The sequence below is a fragment of the Tympanuchus pallidicinctus genome, unplaced genomic scaffold, assembly GCF_026119805.1.
Source record: "Tympanuchus pallidicinctus isolate F22 unplaced genomic scaffold, pur_lepc_1.0 scaffold19, whole genome shotgun sequence".
Taxonomy (NCBI): Eukaryota; Metazoa; Chordata; class Aves; order Galliformes; family Phasianidae; genus Tympanuchus; species Tympanuchus pallidicinctus.
In genome coordinates, this window is record NW_026294710.1 from 15,019,564 (window position 1) to 15,041,135 (window position 21,572).

At 45.1% G+C, this 21,572-nt stretch overlaps 1 protein-coding gene and 1 long non-coding RNA gene across 8 annotated transcripts in view; both read right to left on the bottom strand.

The window, feature by feature from the left end:
- The window catches only part of PLXNA4 (plexin A4), a 445,689-nt gene that overhangs the window by 218,283 nt on the left and 205,834 nt on the right, over positions 1 to 21,572 (bottom strand). For all 7 annotated transcript variants that reach the window (XM_052680712.1, XM_052680714.1, XM_052680713.1 and 4 more), the window contains exon 4: positions 2,654 to 2,785. In XM_052680712.1, the coding sequence (XP_052536672.1) occupies positions 2,654 to 2,785 (132 nt within the window). The remainder of the gene's footprint in view (positions 1 to 2,653; positions 2,786 to 21,572) is intronic.
- On the bottom strand, positions 10,774 to 13,101 carry LOC128079475 (uncharacterized). The gene is made up of 3 exons (XR_008206172.1): positions 12,797 to 13,101; positions 11,893 to 11,969; positions 10,774 to 11,252 (listed from the first exon to the last, which is right to left on the bottom strand). It is a non-coding gene; the product is annotated as an uncharacterized LOC128079475 (long non-coding RNA).

Sequence of the window (21,572 nt, forward strand, 5' to 3'; positions counted from 1 at the left end):
GGCTTCATCCATGTGTGAAAAGGACTGTGTGACATGGTTTGTACAATGGACAAAATACATGCTCCCCAATGCCATAGCATTTTTCATCTTGCCTGCAGTGGTGGCTAAACTCTGCACCTACCCTCAGCCATCCCTCCTCCACATACTGAGGCCAAATAGATGTTAATCCAAGCACTTGAAGAGTGTTCATACAGAATCACAGAGGATGGGGCCTCAAGTGATCATCGAGTCCAAGCCCACTGCTAAAGTAGGTTCACTACAACAGGCAGGCATCCAGACTAGTGTTGAATATCTCTACAGAAGGAGACTCCACAGCCTTGCAGGGCAACCTGTTCCAGTGCTCTGTAATCCTTACCATAAAGAAGTTCTTCATGTTAATATGTAACTTCCTACAGTTTTAGGCCATTACTGCTATCACTACACACCACCAAGAAGAGCCTAGCCTCATCCATTTGCCTCTCACCTCCCTTTAGATGTTTATAAACATTTATCAGATATGTGTACCGTGGGCACACAGATAGCATACCTTATTGCCATGATGGCAGCTCTACCACTTGCATTGCTTCCGATATCATAAACAAAATCAGAAATGGCTTGTGTAGGAGATAGGAATTGAGTAAACAGTGATGAGCCGCATGTATTTTCCCCATTGCCCTCTCCTAGAGAGAATCAAGAGAGCTCTTGTGTATGTTACTAGACCAACCAACCCAAAGGAGACAAACATCTCAGCTTTGTAAATGTGAAAGGCTCTAGAGTGGTGGGATCTGAAGGGACCTGTCCCAAAATGGATGCTCTTGGCAAACTCTGAAATCAGTGCACTAGATTTTGGTGTATCATCATGGCATCAAGGCTTTCACTGTGTGGGAAGCTTCACTCTACTTAAATAGAAGGACTCCCTTTCTAAAATGATGGTAAATAGATTGTTTATTTTCACAAGTTTTATAGAAGTTCATTAGCATCACTTGCCTCCAGCTTCCCACGCCATCCCAGCAGGTGACTGGGACTGTTTTACCTTGATACTGGAGAAGACCTATCCTATCTTTCCTTCCAAGCATTACGAAAAAGAGCAGATGAAAAAGAAGTTCCAGCTCTGACACCATACCCTTTTTCCTGTGTTAACATCTCACAGCATCTCTAATGAAGATGTATGTATAGAGTTGCTCCACTCCCCAACCCATATTTGAGTTATTCATAGCTCAGAGGAAAGAGATGGAAACAAAAGACACCTCACAGAGACAGAAAACATCTAAAATAAAGTGTTTCAAGCACAAAAAATGGCAGTTTTGGAAACTATAACCCCCCAGACTATGCAGAGAAGAAAAACAATCAGCCTGCAGATTCTGAGCTCCTGGGCCACAGCAACCCCACTAACCACCTCCACACAAAACCCACATGTATCTCTGTCTTATTGCCCTAGGAAAATTAGCTAAGGTAAAGACTAATCATTAGCCACAGTCTAGAAAACAGCCACCTGAAGAGGATATGAAGGTGTATAAAATCATAACAGGTGGAGATGGGATGATTATTCACTTTCCTTTTTAAGAGGCAGGAATTAGTGGGTGGAAAACCTGCCATAGTGGTGGAAGAGTGGAGAAGATAACATGGCCCGTTTCTATCCTGGACACAGCTGACTGTTGACCACTGCAGCACAATGCTGACAGAGGGTCAAAGCACAGCACACAATATCTAAAGGGGAATCTGGTGTTAGGGAACTTCTGGCTGTTTGTGAAGGTAATAGGAAGCATATCATGTTTGTGGTTTATATCTGGTGCCATTTACATGGTGCAAGGTCAAGAGAGTTGTATTTACTCAGTGAACCCTGATGTATGTGTGAACACATTGCTCTTGAACTGGTGTTCTGCAGTAGGACTGGAGGTGCACAATAGAGCACTTGCATTGCTCTGCCACATTCCCTCATTGCTCCCTTTTGTCTAGCCATCCTAAGACTGCTTTACAAACATGCACAAAACAACCAGTTGCAATACTTCAAGTCCTTGCATGTTCACAAGGCTAATTACAAGCAATCGATATTTTCATGCCAAACTACTTCTTCCCAACTGAAGGAGCAAACTTCCCTACGGTCAAGCACTCCGCCAAAAGACTTCCATGCTGAAGACCCAGACTGGATTTTCCACGAACTGGCCAGTAGCATTTTCAGTAATAATAATACTAACAACAAGAATCTCACTCAAAACCATGTCTTCACCAGGGCAGGCCTTGTCTCCCACTCTAGATCACTGTGTCTCAGGAAAGCTTCAACTACTCTAATACTCCATTTGGCTCCAAAAGATTCAGCTTTGCACTTACTCTATTCATATCTGTGGCAGATGTAGCCATAGTATGAATGGGGGTGGAGAGAATGTGGTACACAGTAGATGCAACAGCAGCTCCTTGTCATGTAGCCAGTAGGATGTGTAACTGCACAAGGCAATGCTGGGGGTGGTTCCTCCCCCTTAGGTCCGTGCCCCTGTCCTCTTAGTAACGTTCATCAGTGTATAAGTGCCATGGTTTCTAAGCACAATCATTAGATATTTAACAGTGCACGAGTATCTTTTGCAGTAACTGTTCACTGAGAATTTCACGTCCAATTCTGCCATCCATAGCACAATCAAGCTAAAAGCTTTCAGAACACCGGACGGACAAGGCTTCTTACCTGCTTCTCAGACATGATATAGAGGTGTTCATGATCCATTGAGAAGGCCATGTCCCTTAAGATGGGGCCAGTGTCCACCACCTGCACTATCTCATACTCCAGCGTGTTCTTGGTGGTGCCATCCACACGGATCTGCAGAGCAAAAAAAAAAAAAGGTGGGGAGAGAACATGAGTAGTTTTCCTCCTTCCATTCAGTCTGCAATAATCGTTAGAAATTGTGTTCTTGTTCACATCTTTTGGATAACAACCCCCATCACCACAAAATAAACTTTTCCCTTGCGTCCTCACTTAAAGAAAGCACAAAACTGCTGTTGGTCCCATCAACACAAAAGATCTGTTGAAGAACAATCCAGACCTTGCTAATTTTCTCTGGGACTATCAGTGTATTACTGCTGTTGTATTACCATCGCTGTATCACTGTTGCTGCCTGGACAAATCTTACCAAAAATTATGATATAAAGGACAGAACTTGTGGTGATGATGAGCAAAAGAGGAAAAAACACACAAGAGTCTTCCAGACTGACTCAAATGCTAGTCAGATACTATTATTGTTCTTATTACTAATATTCCATGGGGGAATATATTATTGCAGAACTTACAATGCAACACAGGCTATTTCTCTTGTTGATTACCTATATCTGATATTGAAATCTGTCCTGCACAATTATGACACCTTATGATTCCAGCTACAACTCATAACAGGGAGTCACTCAGGGACATCAATAACTGTGATTATGAGAACACTGTCCCAGTTTATCCCTGACAGTAAGACAGAACTATAGAAGAAAGAGCACAAAACTCAGTAAGTTTCTCCCTTTACAGGTCTAAAGTTAATCTGTAGAGACTGGACTGAAAAACAGTTGAAGAAGGTTACTAATCTTTTCCATTAGCATAATCACAATTCAGGATAATCTAGCTATCCACAGAAGTATTGGGTCCATTATATGGTATATTCTAGACTCAGTATTTCAGCAAAACTCATGACCACACAATTCAGAGATGCATCTACATTGCTCCCCTCACTGTGTTTACTCTCAGTTCCCCAAAATCTTGTATCCCAGAGCAATCCACACATTACAGTACCCCTCCCTAGCTTCCCAAGTTACAGCAGATCTGTTTTGTGCTCCAAACGATGATCTCCGTATCCTTCTGAGAAAAGCAGATCAAATGCTTCCAGATCCTGGTTTGTAATTGTGCAGAGAAAAAAAAAAAACACCCAAAAGGAAATAACATGCCACGGAATAATGACAGTATCAAGACCCATTCCCACTGGTCCCTGGCACACAGACCATGAGCTTGTTATTTCTGTATCAACCTTTTTTTTTTGGTTTTTTTTTTGCCAAGAAACTGAGCCTGAATCATCTTTTGTATTAGAAAGGAAAACAGAAAGGAAAAAAGGGAACAACAAAGGTCTGGAAAGCCTGTATAAACAAAGGGCTGCAATGATCATAGAACCATATGAGTTGGTAGGGACCCTTAGAAGTCATCTAATCCAACTCCCCTGCACTGAACAGGACCATCTACAACCTGATCAGGTGCTGAGAGCCCCATTCAACATGAGCTTGAGTGTCTCCAGGGATGGGGGCATCCACCACCTCTCTGGGCAGCCTGTGCCTCACCACCCTTATTGCAAAAAGCTTATTTTCTTATATCCAGTCTAAATTGCCCTTTCCAAAGGAGATCAGAGGACGTGTGGTTGGTTTATCATATTGATGGATCTGATGCTGATAGAAACATACTCCACAGTGTTAGCAAACAAAGAGGTTTGGGCCTTAAGCCCAACATCCAGCATCCATGCCTCCCAGTATCAGTGAGTACCTGGTAGGAAAAGGCTCATTCATGTCCATAATGAACACCTTTATCTCCTTGGTCTCTGCTTAAAAGCAGTCACCGATACGGTTCACGTGTGAGGTAAAGAAGAAAGAGGCCAATGAGCTCAGGATAAACTCTTCCTCTTAGGACAGTCAGAAGAAAGCAAGGACAAGCAAAAAGGATTGAAGGTGGAGAAACACAGAAACCTGTACATTGAGGCACTGCCCCAGGCAGCTCAGAGAACCCCGTTAACAGAAGCCTTTCCAATTTCCTATGAGGACTTCTCTGCACCAAGTTCTCGCTGTCAGAGGGCAATGACTGAGCTTTGTCTGCTGCTTCAGCTTTGCCCCCATTTCCCATCTCCTGTGGCTGCTCCAAACAAACCTCACATTTTCGCTGCCTTGACCTTGATTTCTCAGCATGATCAGGGTCAGATCTGTAGGCCACCAGATATGTAAGCAGCCAATTATCACCCCAGGCTTAGTCACTATCCCCAGCCTTTGCGAGCCCCATTAGAGGAGAAGGAGCTTGGAGATAGAAGAGGCAAGCAGAAGAAATAACCAGTTGGAGTTAACAAACAGCACAGACACGAGGCACAGACCCCTGGGATCTCCCCTGTGGGCTTGGTGGAGGTAAAAGATTGCAGAGGTTTCACACCAGGAAAACAGTCATACTTGGAAGGAATTTAACAGCTATCGCTAACCTAATTGGCTGCAAAATCATTATGGGGCAGAAGGGGAGGAAGGGATCATTCCACTGAACATGTGCAAGCACACACACATGCACTCATGCCTACACAGCCTAACAGCTGTAAGTGCAGAGATCTCTTCTTCTAGTCATAGCTATTAAATAAGGAAAGAGAAAATCCAGAAAGTGGCCAGAAAGCCTGGTAGACATTCACCCACACCGCAAAGATAATGCAAGCCCTGTGCCAGCAAAGAGACGACACTGCAGCTTGCATCCAGAATTCTGGCTCCTAAATCAAGTCCTATCTTATCCTGTCTTCAACTCAGGCCTTCGTATGCTCAACCCCAGGCACTGAGTTTAAAGGATCTCTATCTTCACAGAACAATCTTGCTGCTGAGCATCAAGCAATATAATCGCAATCTATCTTAGAGTTTTATTCCCCACTCCCAAGCAACCACTGGAATTAAAGCATTTGAGTTTGGAAGGGGAAAAAAAGCCAGGGAGTCTATAAAGGGGAAATGAGGAGATTCTGATCTAGGCTTGCAAGTAGTCATCACTGATATCAGGGACACAAATACAATATACCCATGCTGCTGAATGAAAGAGAACTCAAAGCATAAACCAGCATTTTCCTCTGTTCTTGCTTTCACTAGTTGAAATCAGCCATAAGCATGGAGCTGGGGTGCTGAAGCAGATGGATTTTTCTTCTGACTGAAGTACGGATACTCTTATAATGGAGATGTTCTTAGTGGGCTGTGAGATTAGAGCCTGAGTGAGAATCCAGAGGGATTTCTCTTTGAATCTGGATGCTACTGAACCAGTAGCATCTTTGCAAGGTAGGAGGGTGGAGAGCAAGGCAATAAAGGAAGAAGGGGCTCCAGGACTTTATGCAAGTCCAAAAATGCTCAGCCCACCACTACCACCACTGCCAGATGTACATGCACTCATCCACAAACACGCTCATCACCTTCACTGCTGGAATACCCGTTCCTATTGCCTGGACACCTGCCCTACTCAGCACTCTAAATCATCGACCAACCCCACACCACCATGCCTGCCACCACCCGTAGGACTGACACCAACCACCTTTTACCCAGCACCCTGACAACTCTCCATTGCCCCACAGCCAACACACAAGCAGAGCTCCTGGGGGATCAGCTCATTCAGACTGCACATTAATCCTGCTTCTCGGAAGGCTGCACTTGCTGGGCTTCATTCTTCAAAGCTGGCTGCTATTAAAACATCAGCATGATGCTTCCCGAAGGTCAACTGCCAGGGGACCTATTCTGGCAGCTGTTTGTTTGTTTGTCTGAACATTATCTAGGTCTGGCTGTTTATTTACATCCATTGAAGTATCAGACAATAAATATCCTCTCCCAGTAGCAAACAGATGCTTGCACTCGAATGTTCTGGTTAGTGCTAGCTTCAAAATGATCTCCTTAATGAGCAAACAACACTATTAATCTTTAAAGATACAGGCTCTGGTCTTTCCTGAACTCCCACACTGGTCATGGCTAGCCCTGTAGGCATTCTGGCAAAGAGCCCATTGGTCTGGAAGATGAAAGAAAGTAAAAGATACCTTCCATTATTTTACTGATGCTTACAGTTTTATCTGGATCCCTACAGCTACTCTGATTCCACAGGAGAGAAATGGTGAGAACAGGAGAGAAATGTTCTGGGCAAGACTCCCTACATGTGGCAAGGGGGGGGGCTGGAGATTCATGATCCTTAAGGTCCCTTCCAATCCTGGCCATTCTGTGATTCTGCAAGCTGGTGGCCAATTGGACTTCTCTCTTAGAAGGGATCATGGGTTTTAGGGGTTGGAATCATGTGGTTATTGAAGTAAGGGGCACAGAAAAACTCCCTAAAGCATGGGACAAAGTTTAGAGGGCATGGTGGGGATGGGCTGATTGTTGGACTACATGATCTTAGTTTTTTTTTCCAACTGTAATAATTCTATGACTCTGCAATCTCAAACGGACCAAAGAAAAACAGTGGAGATGGAGGACAGAGAAGTAATAGGTGTCAGCAAGCAATCAGCCTCACTATTGAAAGACAAACCATGGTCGTGGCAAAAACAAATTTCTTCAATCTCAGCAGAGCAACAGAAACATCTCCCTTGCAGATCAGAGCACTGGTCCTGCTCCATGATCAGAGGATCTTGCAGTTCTGGTAGTACATTCTTCCTCTGCTAAGCTGGATGGGGATGGTCACTTTTGGGAAGCGTTACTTTTCATACCAAGAAGTGAGTTGTGAAAGAGGTCTAAGCACATCAGCAGCAAAGATTAAACTGTATATCTGCACTTGCAAATAGCACAGTGTAAAACTGCTGATCTGTAGATGAATGCCACTTCTGCTAAAACCCGCCATCTAAGCTGCTTGTGTTACAGGCATGGCATGATGTCACAGACTGAATCAGTGTTTGGAGCACATTAATAAATCCCTGGAGGTGTTCAAGACCAGGCTAGGTGGGGCCCTGGACAACCTGATCTAGTAGGTGGCAACTCTGCCCGTGCCAGGGGGTTGGAACTAGATGATCTTTGAGGTTCCTTCCAACCCAAGCCATTCTATGATTCTCTGAATATAATGCAGTCTTGTTTAATCCAAGAAAAATCCAGTTATGCTACATTTTCTAGTATATAAATAGCTGTATTTTAAGCATGGGCAAATGATTGTCTTCAAAATTGCCTTCAGAATCTCTTTGAAAGCAGGCTTCATGAAAATGATCACAGCGCTCCTGCTAACACATCATCTCAATTTTCTTGCCCCAGTAGGTTGGTCTTGTTAGAGGCAGCAGAAGTCTGCATCACTTCTGCCATGTCAATTGTGCTCAGCTGTTTCCTGCTCTTCTAAAACCATATATTCCTTCTCAGAGCATCAGCAGAGTGAAAGTGAGACCCCCATATACTCCTTAAAATCCAGCCAAGTCTCCTGAGATTTGTTTGGGAACTGGGACAGGGCAGACAACAGCTGGATAGGAAGACAGCAGGAGCAGAGTCTAGTTGGCTGATAGTCATTACAAATAATTAAATGAATAACTAAGGGGATGAGGAGCTTGGTGAACCATGGCTCATTCAGCCAACACTTCCCTCCCCATCACTCTGCTTTGTGCAGAATCAGCAGACCCCAGGCTGATGAAGTTAGAGGGAATTCATCACTGCCAGCCCCAGTGCTTCCAGACAGCACTCTGGCAGTTCCTGCTCAAGTAACAGCGACAGTTTGTTTTAGCCATGAAATTGCCCCAGATCCCAGAGGAGGTGATTAAGGAAGATTGCAAGAATGGATTTCAAAGACAAAGCCCCACAGGACATAGAATCAGGCCCCACTGCCTCCACCTGGGTGCAAGGGAACAAACAGTGGCACTGGCTCTGAAAGAAATATTTTGTATAGGGAAAACCAGAGCTGGGCAGAGGACAATCTCTGTCCTCCCCACAGTCTGAGGCATCTCTTCTTTGTCCTCTCTGCATCTCCTTCTCCAAGGGCTTCTTACCGAAATCACCATCATTATTTCTTACTATTGGATTAAGGCTCAGCAAATCTCATTTCTAAGAGATCCAAGCAGCCCTGCAGCCCAGCACATCAATCCAGGCTGCTCTGAGCAGTGCCCAGCCACAGCCTTACGACTGCACAGGGGCCTCTAATACTTCATTGCTTTTCCAATATCAGTTCCTCCCCATTTTATGAACCTAACATTCCCCAGTGGGCACAGTCTGCTGGCTGCAGTTTCTGGCATGGCAAGGGAGCAAAGACACAGCAGAGTATGATCTAACATCAGGCCATCATGATGACAACCTACTTCTGCTTTTCCATTGATTTGGGTTATGTGATATAACTGCACTGATCTCAGCAAAGACAGGGAAGGAGCTGGTGAACTCTGTTTCCTCCTATTTCCCTGTTTTGCCATGTGTTTTCCGATAGAGTAATCCATTCTAATTTGCCTAAAGCCTATTAGCAGGAGATCAATTTCTAATAAAATATGACATTTCAATAATCCTGTCTATCTACCAATTCAAGAGGCTTTTAGAAACACTAATTGAAAAAGCAAGGGGTGAGCTATCTCTTTCTTCTGCCTAACAGCCAGCAGTCCTCTCTCTTCTCTTCTACAGCTTTGAGGTGCTGCTTGTGTTGATCAAGTCATTCCATCCAAGTACAGATCTGAGAGCACCTTCAGTCATATGGAGATCAAGATCCTAACAAACCAAGTGTTTGGTCACAGCACTCATGTGTTCAATGCTGTCCAAATCGAAACGTGTGTGGATGGCAGCCACTGTCACCAGAGGCAATGCTAGGCAATCTGGAGAGGAGACCAACCTCAGAGTTCTGCTTCCAGGGAAGACTCACTAGAGGTCACCGCTAGATGTTTAAGGGGCACTGAGTTACAATGGATCAAGCATGCAGTAATGCAGGATACACTGGAATGAGCCTTCTGCTTTGTGCCAGAGGATCCTGCAAGCCAGGAGACCAACTCACAGTAGACAGAAGTCCTTTTTTTTTTTTTTTTTTTTTTTAAAATGGTCCAAAGCAAGTGACTACCAAGCCATTCCACTCTATTTCCCCACTAACATTTATAGCAAGAGAAACTCCCAGCCATAATGGATTTATGATCTAAATCAGACATAAACAAAAGGCCAGACTTTTGTTCTTGGTTTGGACAGCAACTAACACAGTAGGTTTATGATCACTGCTACCACTACTATAAAAATAATAATTACAGCCTTAAGTGTGGCCAGCCAGGATATGTCTGGACTGCAGGGCTCACCTCAAATTGAAATAGCAATTGTTCAAGCTTCAGACCTGGACACAGAGGAAAGACAAAGAGGTGGCTGGGTCCTTTCTACCCCTCATCAGGGAGAATATGTCAGGTGTGTGCAGCTTTCACATTCATGAGCCCACTGACAGATGACATCATTTTTGAAAGCATGGTTTACACACTATCCCCTGGCGCTCCCTGATTGATAAATTAGACAGTCGTGAGCCACGTGCTAATCAATGCAAATCATTAGTTTGTAACAACACAAGGCAAGCTCGGCAGAGCTCGTTTTTCAAGGTAATGGTCTGCCAAGAGATTGGTGTTCAGCAACAAGCCCAGCCAGGCAACCTATTAGCAGGCTGCTGGCTCTCACCTATGGCATGGGGCTGAGGCCTCTACTCTCCAGTCTCCATGCTGAGGACTTGGCTGTGATGCTACATGCAAGAGCCAGAGCCCTGCATCTATAATTCCTTCCCCCTTCCTTCACAGAAGGCATCACAACTTCTGGCCCTTGCTCTCCTGACAGCAGCCACCTCAGTCCTACATACCTGGAGTACACGTGCTCTTGCTGATATATATTTCAGGAACACTTACTCTTCACTTACCCAACCCTGCAACCTAAAATAAAAGCCATTTGAGACTGGGAGAAAAAAAAAAAAAAAAAAAAAAATCAGCTTTGCCCTCTCTCCAGGGAAAATGAAGCAAGGAACAAAAGGCACTGGCCTGCAGAGATGTCCTAGAAAATGTCATGCTGACCCATAGTGGCATCTCTGAGATCTGATGCCTACATCAGGCATGCATTTGAGCAAACCAAGAGGACATTTAAACACTGTAGTCACATAGTTTGTACACAAGCCTTTATTGAGGCTCTTGCAAGTGCTGTCCATCTGGCAGCTTTGAGGAAAGGACACTACAGGTGACGAAGACTTGCCATCATTGATGAGAGCAAAAAGAAGGGAGGAACACAGGACAATTCTGCTTGTTTCTCACAGGCATCTCCAAGGATCCCATAATATCCTTTGTGTCCGGGTTATAAGCACTGCAAGATTTTAGTCACTCTAGGAACACAGCTCTCTTCATCCATTTTTCCTACCACACTCTATCCAGCACCCCAGATTCTCTATTTGACGTTACCAGAAGCCAAGCTCTATGCTCATAGTGAGGGCCCTACTCCTGAATGCTGGTATTTATGATCCCAATGAACCATCTCAAGAGCCATCCTGTTGTCACACTGTTCATGCACAGTATGATGGCGCTTTTGGATTATGCATTTGTCTCTCTGCAGCACATCTATGGCTACTTTACAGCTACAAAGTCTCTCCTCCACATAACAGCATCCCACAGAACATTCTGAAAGAGAATATGCTGCACTTGGTATCTGTAAGTATCTTCTTGCATGTCAAAAAGTTATTCTAGTTTTCCAGCATGCCAGGAGTTCATATATACATAAAGCCAACAGTCATGACATGAAGAGTACAAAAGCTCAGCTACTCCAGTTTGTCCAACACTGGTGGAATTTCATTATCAGCAACATTTTGGGAGGAGATGGCTAGCTTTAGACATTTACCCTGATACTGCCACCAGTGGCAAAATCATAGGATCATAAAATGGCTTGGGTTGGGAAAGACTTCAAAGGTCATCTAATTCCAACCCCTCTCTCATGGGCTTTCAGTTAGAGTGGATTTTGATTGATATAAGGGAGAAAAAAATGCAAAAAAAGAAAGGAGTGTAAAAATGAAACTTCAACATACAAGGACGTTCTTCGGGTGGCAACTTGCATGGCATACAACCCAAATTAGCTGATGACTCTGGTCAGATCTTAAGCAGAAGTGAAACTATATATCAAAGCCCCTGACACAAGTAGCACTATCGGACTCAAGCTCTATATGGTTTTGGGTCAGAAACATATAAAAACAAAGTTGATCTGTGAATAGGACTGGCCAGAAACAAAGATATTCACACAGTATTGGCCTGGAGCACAAATCCTTACATGGGATTGCTCAGAAGCTGTGGTAGATAATCCTATGGGATGGTCTGAGGACAGACGGATGGCAACATGGGCAGGACCTGGAATACAAGACCTTTATAAGTGTCTGTTCTTGGGGCTGAGAGCCCAGATGCCTCCCAGAGATGAGCTCATCTCACCATGCTGGGAATGCAGTGACCCGGGGGGCTGGGATTGCTGCGGGGGGGTACAGAGCAGCACCACAATGGGCCCTTTGACTGAAGCCAGACGGAGTGAGCTTTGAGACACCCACAGATCTTCATGACACTATGTCACTTGAGGAAGCCAGCTGCCCTTGGGCAATGAGAGGCATGCAAAGACCCAGGCACTCCCATGGACACATGGGCAGGAGGGCACACAGCAGCCTTACAGAGGCACAGCAGAGCATGCATCAACCCAGTAGCACACCATACATTGGAAACGCTCAAACAGGTTGCAGCACAAAGGTACCCAGTGACATGTGCACGTGGTGATGCTCATCTGCCTGGACTCAGGATGCACCCAACAATGTGCCATGGGGACTCAGTCACGACTGAGTGATTATGAGATGAGGTGAAGATGAACACAAGTGTGCTAAGTGCACTGTCATATACCTGCAGATTCTAGGGTTGGAACACACTTGAATAGCACAGAAATCCCCCTTGAAGGCACCCACTCTCTGTAGCAGACAACACAAGGATCTGATCTGAACACAGCCTTTAGCACATGGTGGGTGGCACAGTGCCCTCTGTGGCTCCATGCGTCAACCATAACTTATAAGACATGCAGAAGCATTTGCAATTTCCCTTTACAGTATAATAGAGGCAGACCAAAGAACCTGCTTTGCTGAGGATTTGGGCATTTTCACCACTTCCTCCAAACAACTCAAATCCAAAAATCATTATTATACCTCTGGTCAAGTAAGGTTCTCTGGTCTTGCAATGATATTTGCTCCAGACTGGTTCTGAATGGCTGCAGAGAAATGGAAAGATGGGCTATGAGCACATAAATAAAAACTGAGAAACGCAGGGTTTGGGGTTCTTTACTCATTCTTCTGTGACACAGAAGGCTTGTGTGGATGGATGGAGTGATGACTTGGGAACAATTCCTGTCAGCAATTTGGAGAGGTGTTGTTATCTCTGAATAATGTGGGGAAAAAGGGAACCTGAAGAATCCTCAGAAGGAAATCAGCCAGTCCAGCCTTTCTGTCAAGTGCTTTTTGTTGGTTAACATCCCTGGGGCTAAGGTCAAGATAATGAGGTCCCACGTATCTCTGGGCCCCAGACCCATTGATGGGGTTGTGCTCTGCAGAGGTTATTGTAATTCAATTGTTGGTTGTTTCAGCTCCTGGGCTTCTCAATGCCGAGGTGACCTATTAAGAACTTAATAACAGATAAAAAACATCCCTTGAAGCTTTTCTAATCTGTGTTTATCCACAGAAAGAAAAAAAATAGAGAGAAAGAGTGAAAGCTTATCATCCAATATTGACTTAGATAAAAGGGAAAGCCCATCTGGGGACAAAGGTCCATGCTTATCCTTTCTCCCCTTTCGCACAAGCTACCAGAAAAGTGACCCAACCCTACAGCAGCAGGCTGGGCCTATTCCCTTCATTTCCTATAGGCTACTCCTGCACTGAAGGCTGCTCTCATCTACCAACTCACCAACCCAACCCAACCCACCAACAGTCCATTTTCCCTTGTCTGAGGTCTGACCATAGGACATGTCTCTCCTTATACACATAACATACTTCCAGCCATCCAGAAATGAATGAGCAGCATTAGTCCCAAATCCAATCCCTAGTTAGTCCTCACTCTCCTCTCAGCTAACCTCCAGCAAGATAAAAACTCCCTGAGCAGCCATCTCAGCTCAGCTGTGTCTCACTGAGCCTTCTTTCTTCCCAAGGCTTTCTCATCTCTTATCATCCAGTCCTTCATTAGTGACCCAAAACCATTTCTTATAATTTCTGTCTTCCAAAGACCACTAATTTTTGCTCCTCTCCTACAGAAGCCATACATCACTTCACTGAAGTGATCTTCAGTGTGCAGCAACAAACTCCAAGATGTTCCTAGCCACTACTGAATGGAAAGACAGCCACCCCTCTAAAATACTACAGAAAAGACCACACCAAACAAACAAATTTGTTGCTCAGAGACACAACAAATTCTCAGGTCTTCCTCCTCTGCATCCTTCGTGTTTCCAGAAAGAAATACCACCAATCATTGCTTGCAGTATCTTCCAAATGGACCTAAGCATTCTACACAGCATCTTGCCCCATCAAGCCAAAGGATCTCCAAAACATTCAGCTGAGTCCTACTGCTTTATCCTCACAGAATGCTCTCATGTCAGTCTGTGCCGATAACAGTGAATGCACTCTGTTCCTCTTCATCACCTTATTTGATTCCAGGGTTAGAAGATTAGGGCAATGTAGCAATTAGATGAAACAGTGTGATGGAAAAAGGTGTTTCACCAGGGGTGTAATGGCAGAGAGATAGACACAATAGAAAGGTGCTATGAAGAAAGGGAAGAAGACTGCTTACGCATATCAGAAGATTCCAGGTTTGCAGGGGAAAGCTCCACCAGGAAGAAATCTCCAGAAAGAGATGCTGCCCTTAAATGAGCTCTAAGAGAGGTGCAGCCAGGCTCCAGCCCTTCTAGTCACACAGGTGCCTTCACCTGTGCTCACAGGGCTGAGCTGGTCCTTTCCCCAGGTGCTCAATCAGTGGTCCAGGCCGTGACTCAACAGTTCCCACACAGGCAAGGGACTGGAAAATTTGGAATCTTAAACCTCATCTTAAGTATTTATTGACCGTATGACCATAGTGATGTCACCTTCCCTGTCAGTACTTTAGTTTCTACATGTTTCATTGAGCCACCTATGGATTTGATCATTTTGGGGGGATAGTTTCTATGCCTACAGGAAAAGTTAAGTGGAAGTTCTTGAAGAGTAGACCATAAAAGATACTGTCTAAGTGACATGCACCACTGCACAGTCCTCAGCTCAGAGGGTCACACAGGGGAAAACAGGTGATCATACGATCACACAACCATGGCTCTCAGCACATTACTATTGACACCTCCAGAGACAGCTAGAGAGAGACAAAAATTGATTGGTATTGGAAATCTTCAAGGGGAAAGTATTGTGTAAGTCAAGTAATTGCTATCTCCGATAGCATAAGAACAGCATGTGTCTCCAGACCCTTAATCACAGGCGTTCCTTGTACATCAGTCAGATTAGACAAATGTGTATGCAAAGACTTTGACCGAATTATCTAAAACTAATACAGACAAATTTTAAAATGATGACCGAATAGGTATGCTTTTAACACAGTTAAATGGCAGCTTACATTACTATCAGTGCAAGGTCTCTGCGGACAAGGAGACAAGGTGGTAACTTAGCTTTTGAGGAATACAGGGAGTGATTTTCTTCCAGCCAACCACACTCTGTGTTCTGTAGAGCATCAGCACAGGTCTGTGGGGATAAAGCTGCCCACCCTGTGGAGGAAATAAAGCTCTCCCTGTGCACTTAAAAGGATTATGAGTTCTGCTGGGAACTGCCCTAAAGGAGCTGTACAGCACGGAGGGCAAGACACAAGGCACAATCAAGAGATTATTAAGAGAATCAGAGGGATTTAGCAGGCAATACTGACATATTATTCCACTTGGATGGAGGCAGGGGACTCCTGGGAGAGGAGGAAGGCTTGCTGAGCCATTCAGGTTGGGGGCTGCCTGCTAAGACAGGAATCAGATGCTACACAGAAGTGTTGGTCAGGTTGGGCTCCCCCATCAAAGGACTCAGAAGGCTTATCATGAGACCAAAACGTCTGAGTCTTATAAAGAACACCAACCAATAGTTTACAGGAGTAACTACTACATCACCATTAAAGTTGGTGCTTCAATAGCAGAATTTGGGAAAAAGCACAGGAGTGCTTCTCAGAAAGGCTGGTCACACAGCTGGGTCTCAGGACTACAGGGAGCCCAAGCAGGGTCTTTCCCCACTGTCTTGAACAGATCAAGCGAGGCAGGAGCATTCAGAAAGCTCAGCTGCACACTTGGTGATGGGAATGTGAGAGAAGAATACTTTGGCCATGATCCTCTCTTATCTCCATAGCCCTCATCTACCTCCCATGGGCTTGGGAGAGACGGCAAGAGTGTGTCACTATAATGGGAGATGAGGGATCACTTTCCTCTGGGACCTCAAGGTAACCCTGGCAGTGAAACTCTACCCAAAGCAGTTTTGACATAAGGTCGCAGCACAAGACAAGGCAAGGTCAGGAGTTCAGCATCAATACAGCAAGTGCCAGTCATGACACAAAAGACCCTGGGATCAGATATACCTGCCAAGTGCTGCCTGGGAGGGAGGGTATTGAGATGCATAATTACTCCCGCTTTCATCTGTGCTGTTCTTCCCCTCCGTTCACATGGCTCTCCTGGCTTTGTCCTTTCTCTGTACTGCTGGAAAAAGCTTCCAAATGCTGACTCCTTCCTTCCCTTTTATCAACCCTTTCACTCTCTCCTCTCTCAGCACAGACTGGTAACTGAAAGGTCTACGAGCATAATCCTCCTTCACTGAAGCAATGGCCCAGCTTCAGCAGTCACTCCTAAGAGCAACCAGTGATCACCTCCAGCTTTGCATTGGAGTAACTCAACAAGGTTATCCCACGCAAGTGTAAGGAGGAACTATAGAGGAACTAATGTAGACTGGGGACTGTGAAAATCAGCACAGAATTGGTTGAGTTGGAAGGGACCTTAAGGACCATCAAGTTCCAAAGGACATGGTTGCCACCCATCAGATCAAGCTGCCCAGGGCACCATCCAATCTGGCCTTGAGCACCTCCATAGATGGGGGCATCCACAGCTTCTCTGGGCAGCTGTGTCAGCACTTCAACAGGACCTCAAAACCTCCCAAGAGGGTGCAACTATTTTCCTTTAAACTACTTAGACACAACTGTCAGGTTGTGTTAGTGCTTTTTTTTTTTCATACTCTTAAGGATATGGGGGTTATTTAGTGAAATTCTAACTTGGGGATATATAATATGCCAAACCCAGCACATTTCAAGGCAAACACTGATCTCCATCCAAACAATGGCTTGAAACATCTTAAACATTGAGAATTTGCATAGAAACAGCCTCTCTACCTTAAACACCGCTTGCTCACCCTGTCCCAAAACCTGGTCTCCTTTTGAGGAAAAACCTTCCGTTTTCAAGGTTTTGTTGTGGTGAAACTGGATCCATTTTATGAAATTGAGACAAAATACAGGAATGTCAGGTTTGGAGACCTTCATATACTCTTGGAGATATTTTGCAGAGCCCTTTTAAATGACTTTTTTTTAAAACTACTTTTAAATAGTCGCTTAACCAATCCTCCTCACACCAAATCAAAGTTTTTCTTCGCAGTATATATCCACACACAAAAAAAAAAAAAAAGAGGGCAAAAAAGATGTTGGGGATGGGCTATCTATTATTTTTGGTCCCTTGAAGCCCCAAATACTCCTTTCTGGCCGAAGGTTCTCTGTGTGTGCAGCAGATGGCGCAGCTGCAGTAGCTGTCCCACTGCCACCCACTGTCCCTACATCAGCTTTGGGGCCCTCTGAAAGGACACCCCACCAAAGTCAGCTTCCCCCTGTAATCGATAGGCTCATCCTGTCCTTTTTTGGTGTTTTTTTGTTTTTGTCTGGGTCCATCACTGTGTGATTTTAGCACTCTCAGGGAAGTTTATACCCATGAAAGCAGGTCATGAGCTGTCCCAGAGAAGGGGGGGACACATCCATAGGGGATGCAGTAGGCATAACTCTGTCACAAAGAGATGGATGTGCCATAAAATCCCACATGAGGGCCTCCTGAGGTACTGGTATCATTGATAGCCCTGAACTCAGCCTGAGCCCCCCAGTTCCTTGGGACATTTAAAACGGGGAGAGACAAAAGACAGGAGACAAAATGGGCCACGGGGAGCAATCCGACATCAGTGCAGGTGCCTCATTTCCATGCTGGAAGGCAAAAGCCATGTTCCCCAGTGCAAGATTTGCCTCTGTGAGCAATGTCGGTCTGGGTGATGGAGACCAGAGCCTGAGCAGCTGCCCCAGGAGCAGCCTTTGGGCTCTCCGCATTCATCGGAGCAGACTGACTCCTCTCATCACGGCTCTAATGGTTCCCACTAGACTACTATTTCTGTCCAGGAGTGACAGAGGAAGGCAGTGTGCAGCCTTTATTTTTGGGACTTGGGGCTATCTTTGAAGGCTTTGTGGTTTAAAGGGACATGCTCTCTCTCTTTGTGACAATCGACTGTTTCTTCTCTCATCTTCAAAGCTAAAACTTATTCCCCTGCTAATTTTGTCCTGGGCCAACAACTCCTTCCCACCCGTTTGTGTTTCAGAGCAGAGCAGAGACGAGCGTGCATCCCCTTTTTTATTTTTGCTCCGTTTTTGTTCAGCTCTCTTGGAAGAGGAATAGATGGTTGTTTATAAATGGGAGAAACTCGTGTTTGTACACAGATCTCTTGGCAGTCGGGAAAAAAAACACAGAGGGGAAAATATTATTCAGAGAGGAAACATCTTGGCAGTGGTGGCAAACAAACTACAAAAGGAGGGACACCAAGGAGGAGGAAGAGTTACAGAAGTTATTTTGGGGGGGATTTGGCCATTTCTGTTTTCAATCACTTCTCCCCCATCCATCTCCTGAACTGGGAACCCTTCGAAGCTGCTCGCCCTCAACCCACGGCCTTGGGAGCAGAACAGGGACAGCCACAAGCAGGCTGCTGGCCAGCCAGCTGCCACCTTTGTCCCTGCAGTAGCAGTAAAAAGCACAGCTGGGAACTGTCTGGGGAATCTGTTTCCTTTTTGTTATTATCATTATTATTATTTATTCTTCCCAAGAACAGTCGCTTTTTTCTTTTTCCTGGAAGCACATTTTTTCAAACCTAAATTTGCCCAACCTTTCTGAGAAAGTCACTGCATTTCTTCCGGACAGCCACAGGGTGTCAGCAGCTATATGGAATGGGTCCCCTATAGGAATCCCGGCTCTCTCAGATGTCCCAGAGCAATGCCAGCCCTGATGGGACACAGCTCTAGGGTGCGTCACCCTGATATGCCCCACTTTGCCCCAAATCTACAACCTGCTTTCCAGGCTTTGCCCCGAACACCCATAACACTGGAACAGGATTTGGGCATATTAGTGTCAGCTCTTTCCCAAAAGCAAATCATGTGAGTTAGAAGAGATCCCTAAAAGTTATCTGGTTCAACCCTCCTGCCATGAAACAGGAATACCTACAGCTCGATCAGACTGACAGAGCCCCTTCCAGCATGGCCTCAAGTGCCTCCAAGGATGAGGCAACAAAGAGAAATGATCCAAGATGATCCAGGTGACACATCCTGGCACAGTAGGACTTGTAGGGGCAGCTTGGTTCTGGGAGGAGGTGTCCCAGAGGTGACAGTGAGAGGGTCTAAATTTTCAAATTCCTATTTCTGAAGGTCAGAAGCCAACTTCTAGGAAATATTATCGAGCTGACCACTGTGGAATCACAGACAGCCCATTCAGACCCCAACACCATATTAATAACCTCAGAGGAGCATCTGGACATTGAGTGCTATGCCTGCTGCCAAATTCCCTCTGCTACTGCTCATGCCTTTTGTGTCCCAAGTGCCCTGTTTGTACAACAGGAATGGCATGATCTCCCTTTCTTGCAGTGACGTGGAAGAAGCCATTCAGATCTTACGCTTCTTACAACAGCCTGTTCTCATCTATTCTTCGAATCACAACAAAACGAGATGCCAGCCCCAGACCAAAGCAGGATATTTTGGGATGTAAAGGCTGGAGAGAGGCAAACTAAACCAACGTGACAACAAATGGATAGGGATTGAGCAGCCCTGCTCTGTCTGGCTCCAGAGATGTCTTTCTGTCATCAGCTACCTGCATGCCTTCCAGGCATGCATTCAGTGTGGAATTCATCTTGTTTAACATGGTCTTTCTGAAAATTAGACATCTCACCTACTGAGTCAGGCAAGTTTCCCCTCTAGTCAATGGAAAGAGACAGGTTTCACCACAGGGCTAATCGTGCCATCCTAAATAGGTGTCTCAGGCAGATGGAGTGAATTGCTTTCAGGAGATGCCAGTCTCTCTCCATTATCTATAAACGGCAACTCATTTCGATTCAGTGCTGATGGCTGACATTAGGTGAGACAAATTTCAGCCCGAGTGACTGTCTGGCATCTTTCACAGATGGGTCATTCACCCTTTCCTTGCTGTCCATGTGGAAAAAAAAATGTGTAGATGGTTTATCATGGAAATGCTTAATTTTGAGGGTAATGTTCAACATGTCCTCCTAAAGGAGGTGGGTTGAAGAATTACATCTTGATCAGTTTCCCTCTTGAGATACTATGCTGTCACATACTGATAAAGCAACTCACACAGAGCAAGAACTATAGACCTAAAGCTGTTGATCGTTCTAGTTTAGCAGAAAACAGGCCGCTGGGCATCTTGCAGGTCAGGACTGACACAACTTGCCATTTGCGCAGAGCTGACAATAGGAAACAAAGGAAAAACTACAATGGCTTTGCAACCACCGTCTCTTTTGCATGCATGCATGTCTTGTCCTAGCTTGGAGGATCCCATGAACACACCGTTTCCTGGTTATATCACAGTGTTGAAATTCAGCAAGGACTTAATGGTATATCAAGAGTAAAAATTGGGTTAGTCAACTAGGAAGAGTAATTACAGACAAAATGATGTGGAAGATATGCATTTAAACATAGAAGATATGCATTTAAGAAGGCCGTTTCATAATACTCTGTACTCTCTAAAAACTGGCAAGTGCCATTTCAAAAGAACTCTATCTGGTTCCCTTTTGAATTCTCTCTCCCCACACTGGTTTTCCTTTGTTACTGCTCCTCTGGGTAGTTTCTGTTATTCCTACTGCTCATCCCTAACTTGTTGCTCCTCACTCAGTCCTCACATTTGGATTTCTGCCATCTCCTCTGTCCAACTACCTGCACCCACGGGGGCCGATGGAGGCAAATCACACCAGTTGTGTGGGTATCTCCACACATATACACTCTTTGGCAGGGGAGGATACCCCTCCTGGGATGGTTGGGAGTGAAGACGAGAAATGGATGAGGATCAGGACATGCAGAATGAGCCACATTCCTCTGCAGAATCCCATTCAGGACACTGAAGGGGAGGAGAGGCTTGTGGACAGTGAAACGGATGAACTGATGATCATGTTGTCACCATATATTCAATACAGCCAGGTGAGCTGATGGTCATACCATCACCACATACTCAATAGCAGTTTGGTTTTTCCAGTGGACTCACTCCAATGAGTGAGTCCATTGACTCCAACACTCAGCAATGAGTAAAGAACACCCTCCTGAACCTGACCAGCGCTGGGTTTCCCCCTATCTCAACAACAAAAAAAAAGCCCCAAGTAAGGCACCCTCTGTCTTGGATGTCCCATCAAGTTCCTCCTGATGGAGATGATTTCAAGCATCATTGGCAAAAGTGATGAGTACCAGGCAGCAGGTCGCCTCCCGACATCTGCCACACACATTTCCTATCCTCTACAAGGGGCTTTTAAAGCAACCCTCTGCTGGGATGTTTGTACAAACATGTGTATTTACTGTGTCAACACACATTAGAGAGCAAACACATTAAAAGGAAAAGGAAACAGACTACGAGCTGAGGTCTTTCCAAACCTC